This window comes from Ptychodera flava, chromosome 14 (genome assembly GCF_041260155.1).
Source record: "Ptychodera flava strain L36383 chromosome 14, AS_Pfla_20210202, whole genome shotgun sequence".
Taxonomy (NCBI): Eukaryota; Metazoa; Hemichordata; class Enteropneusta; family Ptychoderidae; genus Ptychodera; species Ptychodera flava.
The window spans coordinates 21828247-21837186 of NC_091941.1; the positions used below are offsets into that span (position 1 = coordinate 21828247).

The 8940-nt window shown below is 39.2% G+C and overlaps 1 protein-coding gene across 1 annotated transcript in view; it reads left to right on the forward strand.

Annotated features, from left to right (window-relative positions):
• LOC139149739 (putative N-acetylated-alpha-linked acidic dipeptidase) overlaps positions 1-8451 on the forward strand; it is a 13125-nt gene extending 4674 nt beyond the window's left edge. Inside the window, exons 3-17 of the mRNA XM_070721688.1 lie at positions 355-486; positions 1131-1259; positions 2036-2225; positions 2415-2505; positions 2815-2907; positions 3107-3192; positions 3492-3611; positions 3891-3973; positions 4183-4314; positions 4606-4682; positions 5041-5131; positions 5663-5915; positions 6732-6813; positions 7288-7380; positions 7957-8451. Of these exons, the coding sequence (XP_070577789.1) occupies positions 355-486; positions 1131-1259; positions 2036-2225; positions 2415-2505; positions 2815-2907; positions 3107-3192; positions 3492-3611; positions 3891-3973; positions 4183-4314; positions 4606-4682; positions 5041-5131; positions 5663-5915; positions 6732-6813; positions 7288-7380; positions 7957-8143 (1839 nt within the window). The 3' untranslated portion in view covers positions 8144-8451. The remainder of the gene's footprint in view (positions 1-354; positions 487-1130; positions 1260-2035; positions 2226-2414; positions 2506-2814; positions 2908-3106; positions 3193-3491; positions 3612-3890; positions 3974-4182; positions 4315-4605; positions 4683-5040; positions 5132-5662; positions 5916-6731; positions 6814-7287; positions 7381-7956) is intronic.
• The last annotated feature ends 489 nt before the right edge of the window (positions 8452-8940 follow it).

Genomic DNA, 8940 nt, shown 5'->3' on the forward strand with positions numbered 1-8940 from the left:
AGTTCTTTTGTTTAAAAGTGTCCGATTTACTAGTAAATCGGACAGTTTTTACAAAAGAACTGTCCGATTTACTAGTAAATCGGACACTTTTAAACAAAAGAACTTGTAAATCGGACACTTTTTAAACAAAAGAAAGCCAGGTGGTATATAATAAAATATTCGGTTATGGAAATTAGAGAGCATGGTTAGAACAATGGGCACGAGGCAGAGAGTGGTATAACATGTAATATTGGATATTACGCGCGGCGGCTGCTATTTATCGAAACACTCGTAACTGAACGAAAAGCTGATTTTGTTATCAGTGCGAAAGGCGATGTTTATTGATGTAATCATATTTGCCATATTGCTATTCAGGTTCAGCTGCTTGACGAGGAGGGCGGGGTTAACTTTACTTGTGCTGTCAAAGAACAGGGTCTGAGACCAGGAGAAGACAGTCCGGACATCGTCAACCCATTTAATGCATACTCGGGAACTGGCAATGTTACAGTAAGGCAGTATTTTCTACAGAAACTTGCATTTATTTCATTACAGTTTAACATCTCTCGTTTATGATCACGTGAAGTTTTACTGCTGGAAAATCAAGAAGGTGCACGATCTTAGATGTTGTAAAGTATTAAATAGTGTCCTCCTTACTTTTCCCTTGCTAGTCTACAAGTAGCTGAACTCCGGCGTCCGGTATTCCTTGTTTCTTTCTTCTTTGAAGTGTTCGAGCTGGTGTTCGCTTTCGTTGGCGATGAAGTCATAAATTGTAGTTGTCTTCACTGTCGTTCACCGCAAGCTGTGTCAATCATAATGTTTGTGTTAGGAGTAATAAAAAAGAGTTGTGATTTAGCCTCCACAAATGTTTATGGAAGATTAAAATCAGATTTAGGGACATACTCGATTCCTTTCTCCTTGCTCAGTCCTCGGATTGGTAAGTCTGGGACTTGCTTGTAGTTTCGGCACGGTACCCCAAAACCTATACTGTACCGAAACTACGGAGAGTTTCTAGATTAAGCGATGCACTATAGGCACAACCATGAATAGCAGGTACGACCGAGGACACCTGATTTTATCAACATCGATTGCGTTGTGAAGTCATTAACACTGCATTGAAATGTAGCTGTCAACACAAGACGAATTTCTTACAGGGAGATTTGGTGTATGTGAATTACGCGAGAGATGTAGATTTCGATAAACTGGCCGAAATTGCTCCTGATTTGAACTTAACGGGGAAGATCCTAATCGCGAGATATGGAATGATATTTCGAGGAAATAAGGTAAGCATTGGATGAAACTGTAAAGAATACTAACCCTTTTAGTTTATCCAGTTTGTCATATGTTGGCACTACTGTCGTGGGCAATCATCGTTTTAAAGTTGCAATAAAGACGTATCTCTATGCAAGTGTGTTGAATGTGCTGAAGTGTTGACGGTTGTCGAGAAGATATGGTCCATCAATCAGCAGCGGTAACGGATCATGTTTTAGTCTCCAATTCCACGCAGCTGGTCCATGCACAGGACAACACAATTGACAAAGTTCTATTGATCAGACGGTAAAGCACAACCAGGAAAGAAACTGTACATAAAAGTATTATTTTGTTTTACCTCAATTATTAACCCTTTGAGTGCTGTCATTTTCCCACCAAAATTTTCATGCAACATTTTACCAATTTTTATGAACTTTTCTGCTAATTTTGGACCAAATGGACATCGCATTTCATGGCTGCAGTTTTGTTATCAAATTTTGGCAAAAATCTGACAAAGTAACTGACTAGAGTATATTTATAAAGGGGACAAAAATTGACCTTGGCACTGAAAGGGTTAAAATGGTAAGTATACAAGGCAGACGACGTGAAGGGCCAAACTGAAAATAAAATAAAAATCATCACTGACGTATTTTCAATATAAAAATTTGGTATAATAGTGAAATTTGGTAATCAGCATCACTGTGACATCTTAACCATTCTATTTCCAGCAAATTTTTGCGGGTACTGCTGACAACGTCACTGACGCTATTTTGAGTAATTTCATCTCGATGGCTTTCCCTCCTTATAGGCCAAAAACGCTGAGCATAGTGGAGCCATTGGTTTAATCCTGTATTCGGACCCTGCTGATTACGGCAGTAAGAACGCAACTAGTGTGTACCCGGATTCGTGGTGGTTGCCTGATACCGGGGCCCAGCGTGGTAATTTGCATGTCAGCGACCATAAAGGCGATCCCTTGACACCTGGATACCCAGCAAAAGGTAAGCGTACATTATTCTAGAGGGTTTGAAGGAAGGGAGGTTTGGAGGAAGGAAGGTTTGCAGGTTTGAAGGAAGGAAGGAGGGTAGGTAAGTAGGTGCAGGGAGGTATAGGTAGGTAGGTACGTAGGAAGGTATTATAGCGTGTAAGTATATAGTCCTATCCTAATTATCTTGTGCATTTCTCTTCAGATTATGCCTATCGGACTCCGTTCGAAAACTCCCCATTACCCACAATTCCAGTACATCCAATTGGCTACGGTGATGCAAAAATATTTCTCAGGTATTTAGTTTATGTCCATGTAGGTGTTCATGTCACGTTTCATGCAATATCATCGTCGTCTTGTGGGATTTTACGTTAGTTGTTGTTGTTGTTGTTGTTGTTGTTGTTATTATTGTTGTTGTTTTTGCTGCTGCTGCTGCCGCTTTCTTGAGCCTTCAAGTAACAAAGTTGTTCGCAATCAATGATTTAGGAGTGTATTTTTCGGACATTCCACTCAACCTCATCCATCGTGACCTTTGCCCACCAACTGTGTTTTTGTTTACCTCCTATAACTATCGCCGTTCAACTTCCTGTCCATTACTTTTGAAGGGAACTCAAAAATACCTACACCATCCCGGCAGACTGGAAAGGAGATCTTGATATTGAATACAATATTGGCCCCGGTTTCATCGGCGCCAACAGGTGAGCGCTGCAACCTTTTTCTTGTAAACGATTCTTCTGAAGGGCCTGTTCATTGAATCTAGCTGGAAACATAATAGTAGGTCATTGGCTCATTTTAAAGTGCTTTGAGAAATCTAATTTCATCAAACGCTGGGCCTCTGAAATTGAAATGATGAAAGTTGATTTTCTATCAAAAATCGTTTTCATTTTGTGTTTACAGGCAGGTTAGAATGGAGATACATACCAGCAACCAAAGACGTAATACGTACAATGCCATCGGGTTTATCAGAGGAGCCGTAGAACCGGGTAGGATGACCACAGTTAACATTTTAAATTTGAAGCCGGTCTTGTACGGACCAATACAGCGTTGACGTTGACACAGTCACGCATTGATTTCAAAACCAAAGTTCCTCTGAAACGCCGCTCACTTACGAGTCGATACTGCTGGCATTGACATCAGCCAATTAATTATCAATATTTGTGTGTCTTGGTCGAATGTTTGATAGATAATGTCATTGAAATTACATTTTCTATCGTCTTTCTTAAAGTTTGTCTCCCTATCTTTGCCTCCCTCTTTGTCTATCCCTCCTCCCTCCCCCGTCCAGATCGTTATGTTTTACTAGGTAACCATCGTGACGCTTGGGTATTTGGAGCAGCCGATCCGTCCAGCGGTACAGCTTCTATGCTGGAACTAAGTAGAGTATTTGGAGAGCTGGTCAAAGAAGGTAAGAACAAGGGTTGATCCGATGGAGGCACCGAGTGAGAAGTACATGTATCACGTATACCAAGCACAGCATCAACGCAAGATTCGGGTCCAATAAATCATAGCGATGTCAATTTCCAACTCACTGTGACTTTATGCCCAAATTAGTTCTCATGACAGGGTTTCACGTGCTTTATTTTGGCTGATAAGGGTATAGAAATTTTATGCCTCCGCCTGCTGTCGATCGTCATATCTTAACACCTTTCCACTAAACTTTCAAGCCCTTATATCATTTGAAAAGGTTGGCGCCCAAGGCGTTCAATAATGTTCTGTAGCTGGGGAGCTGAAGAATACGGCCTCATTGGGTCAACAGAATGGGTTGAGGTAAGTTGTCAGTCGGTTGATACATGAAATATTGTGTCGTTACCAGAATGTTGTCTTTCTGTGATGATCATTCCATCATTGGTAGACGACTTCACTTTGGAGTCCATCCTCTGTGAGACATTATTGATAAACCGATAAATAGGAATATATTCTTATAACTGGGTTCGTTTTAACCATCCTAAATACTCTCTCTATGTGTTTACCAACAGGAATTTTCAAAGAATCTAGGCGCCAGAAGCGTTACATATCTGAACGTTGATCTCTCTGTTGGTGGAACTCACGTGCCGGAAGTGTCGTCCACACCACTATTGTACAAAACACTTTATCGTGCCGCCCGAAAGGTATTATTGTGTCCAACAAATATCGCTGCATGGTGTTATACAAAGATCATTTTACTAAGCGTGCGATACACTAACTATTACCAAAGTCTATGATTCTGGTACGATGTTTTCTCAGATAAATTTTCTAAGTTGGGATCTGAGCGATAATGTATAGCATCTTAAAAGCAGTAAAGCATTTCTTTGAGTGGAAATTATATCAAACGGTGATTAACGCACAAGTAGTGTGAGAATTATGAAGAGTCTCTGTTCTATTTGAGGATACTAATATTAACTGCCTTGTGAATATTGTAGGTTGCCTCACCAGAAGAACAGGGAAGATCACTGTACGATATTTGGTTGAGGCGGAATGGAGCAAGGGGGTTGCCAAGGTAACGTGTTTCCAGTGTGGATGTGCATGCACAGATTATCATTTGGCGAAACTGTGCCAGTTTCCCACACTTGGTAAAAGTTTTCAACAGGAAAGAAAAGGTATCAATGTCATCCACTATGAGAGACGGCGGCAGTAGAAATTTCATAAAATCGAAATCAAACATAAATTTGGGCTCCTGCTATGGGTTTTACTCAAATGCTATACTATATATAGGTATGCTTTCCTTACACTAGAATATTTAATTACTTCCCCGCGTCTCATCGCAAGCGATGAACAAAATATGAGCCAACCTCTTTTCATTCAAAGAGAATATCAGATAACGTAGACGTAATTTACGATTCATTTTACATTTTCAGGATAGATGACCTGGGAGCAGGCAGTGACTTTTTATCTTTCGCGTATCAAATTGGAGTACCCTGTGCAGCTTTTACGTATAGCCCTGAATCGGTAACAATTCAATCCCATGGCTTGAATAATAATAGGGATGTTGTATTTTCTGTTTTCCCTCATTTTCATTGTGCCTCAAAGAAATGTAATGAATACCTAAAAGAAACAAAAGTGAAAAAGGTGATCCATGATAATCATCACCTACCAATAAAGGAAGATCCCGCGCCTCGCCTCGCAGACTTGACACAATTCTAAGACGATATTTTATGTCAAAGAATGGTGATGTATAAATTGATCACAACTTTTAAGTTCACGAAGTCGAGAAAGTGTGGTTTATTTGAATGGGAAGAATAAAAGTCTATCGAGGAATCAGTTGAAAAAACTCAGTACTTATCTACGTTGAAGTCGACACTTATGTGGAAACGTAATCGTCCGCTTTCTTTTGTCACAATTGGACTTCCTGTCAAAAATCCCTCCCTTGTGTCTGTCTATGTTTTCTTGGTTTTTCCCTCTTATACCACTCACTCATTGCCTCTTTGCAAACAAAAATGTTTTGACTCTTACTGCCTACCTTTTTGTCTCTTGTTATAGGAATCTGGATTCTCAATTTACCCTCTTTACCATTCTGTTTACGAGACGTTTTACTTTTTCGAGACGTTCTTAGACCCTGCTTTCAGACGGTCTCTAGCGATAGCTCAGATGTGGGGTGAGGTCGCGCGTGACTTGGCCGACTCTGTCATCATCCCGTTCGACTGCAACGATTATGCCGAACAATTGGAATTGTCCATAGATGATTTGAAGGGCCACTATGAATCAGAGATGAAGAAAAAGAACATAAACTTTGGTATGTATCAATACGTCTCCCGTGATGCATACACACATACATACACACATACATACATACATACATACATACATACATACATACATACATACATACATACATACATACATACATACATACATACATACATACATACATACATACATACATACATACATACATACATACATACCACATACATACATACATACATACATACATACATACATACATACATAAATACATACATACATACATACATACATACATACATACATACATACATACATACATACATACATACATACATACATACGTACGTACATACATACATACATACATACGTCTAGGTACGTACATACGTAGGTACGTACATACGTATACGGATGTTCTTACGTATATTTATGTCAGTATGTATGTCAATATGTATGTATGTCATATGTCAGTATGGCACTCAGTCAGTCTGTCTGTCTGTCTGTATGTCTGTATGTCTGTATGTATGTATGTATGTATGTATGTATGTATGTATGTATGTATGTATGTATGTATGTATGTATGTAAACTTATGTGTAAATGTGTATGTTTGTGGGTGCGATGCCGAAAGGAAGAGCAACTTTCGATTTGGAATGATGCTGATCAGCTGTATTAGAAAAATGGTCAGTTCCTTAATGAAGTTCAGTTTAGACGACCCTGTGAAGTTTTAACCGTTAACATTTAATTTATAACCACTTACTTTTGGAAGAACTTAAACGAGCGTTATTGCAAACCTGTCAAAATTATAACAAATATCGCACAAAGTCTTTTCGTAACTACTGTCTGCATGTATTTTCATTTTAGATGCTATCGATTCTGCCGTGAGTAAGTTTAAAGTAGCTGCAAATAATTTCCATGTCAAGATTGACAATATGAAGCTGGCGGAGTGAGTATAATGTCATCATAGGCAATTATGAATATATCGTATCGCGCTTATCCATTTTGCCACGTTCTGTGTCGTACAAATTCATTAGTTTGGTAACACATTCGGGGATTGTCTTCAAGCACTAACAAGGATCATGAAGTGAATTTTTGACGATCTGATACACTTGTTAATCAGTCAAAATTAGTGACCAGGATAGGAGGATATTCGACCCGTCGACAAAACAAGAAAGAACCTCAGTGGCTGAGATGACTCGGATTGTGTCGACTTCAATTTCGTGCAAAACATTGAATCATTCGATAGTAAACATAGGACATGATCTCACTTATTTTAGACAACTTTACGAACATTTACGCATAGAATGTCTCGCACATGAACAAACCTCTAATCCAGTGAGTTTGTATCGAAGTGATGACGGTGGTAGACTGTTGGTCGACAAAGGAGTTTAAACAATATTGTTTACACCTTCTTCACCAGCGCTATGGAAATTCGACAAATTAATGATCAGTTGATGAGCGTTGAACGTGCTTTCATAGATCCCCTTGGACTCCCAAACAGGAAATTCCTCAGGTAAGGAAGCTAACACGTTTCGTTGACAGAGAATGCTTATAAATACCTACTCCTTCAACGTTAAGCTCTTCGTGAAAGATAATTTTACACAGACTAAAATCATCGTTTCCTTGTCGACACAAAATTCCTAACAAACGCCTTTTAGAAATCAACTATCCGAATTCATATTTTTTGTTATAACGCGAGCAATCGGAAATTGCACATTTGTGAACTTTACTAGTTTTCTGTAGTGAATGCATTTCATGTTACATCTAGCTATAGGCACAAACCAGGTTTCTGCGCGCCCGATGGCCAGTGTGTTATTGTCTACGTTAACTTGAATTTGCTTGAATACTCTCACATATCGACTACCAAAGCTTTTCAGCACAGTATTTGAATGAATTATACGCATCCGCTATCGATAATCAGTATTTGGAACTGGATATCAGTCTAAATGACACAGAACAGTTACTGAGAAACCGGTTAAATTCGAATAACATTCGCTTCAGCGAGATAAAAATGCAGTTTTTTCCCGATGGAAGTTCGTGAAAAAGTGGGAAAACTTCACTTGATATAGATTATTTTGTGTTTCGTTAGACATGTAGTGTACGCTCCCAGTGGTACCAACTACTACGCGGCATCAGCATTTCCCGGAATAAATGACGCCATGTATAAGATAGAAGACGACGATGAAGACCGATGGAACGTGGTCAGACAGCAAATGGCTGTAGCGGCCTTCACCATCGAATCAGCAGCGACGACGATGGTGGACGTTGAACTGTGAAACTTACCAATGCATCTGCTGCAGTGTTGTTGTTGTTGCAGTTGTTTATTTGTTAGTTTCTCTGTATGAATGACAAATGCAAAAATATAATAACTACAAAAGCTGTGAGGCCACAGACAGGAATATTGGCCGGACATTTAGTTCTAACGTTCCATTGCAACGGTAATGTTGAATGTTAAAAGATTGAAAGATTTGGAATGTTTTGGATTAATTATACCCTCCAACGCAGCTGTACGCCGATTACATGATATGTATGCTACGTCATAGAGAAACCTAATGATTGCATTTATTAAAACGCTTAGATTATATCTCTGAGTCACTAGTTATGGTGGACAGTTTACTTTGCAATATTAAGATACGCCTGCTCTGCATCTAATGGTGTCAATATAATACTGTAAAAATACTCGCATTTATGTAAAATAATCGCAATCATACCAATCCATAATCCAATGACAGTAGGTCGGAATTCGCAAGACAATAGTTGTAAACATAGACACGAAACAGCACAGAACAGACAGTAAATAGACGGTACACAAACAAAGTCATATTCATGAAAGAAAGATATATGGACCTCTGGTCAGAAGACCAAGAAGTGATGTCAGGTGTTTCGAAAATAGTAAGCGCATCCTGCCCCACATGTGGCACCCGCCATATATCAATCTATAAGTCAGATAGGTAGTGGTCACTAACTAAGGCCCAATGTCACCGATGCCATCAGTGATCATTTGTCGAAGAGAGATATTGTATTTATCTACCAGCTTGCGATACCTGCCAAAAAAGCGTTTGAATGTAGAGAC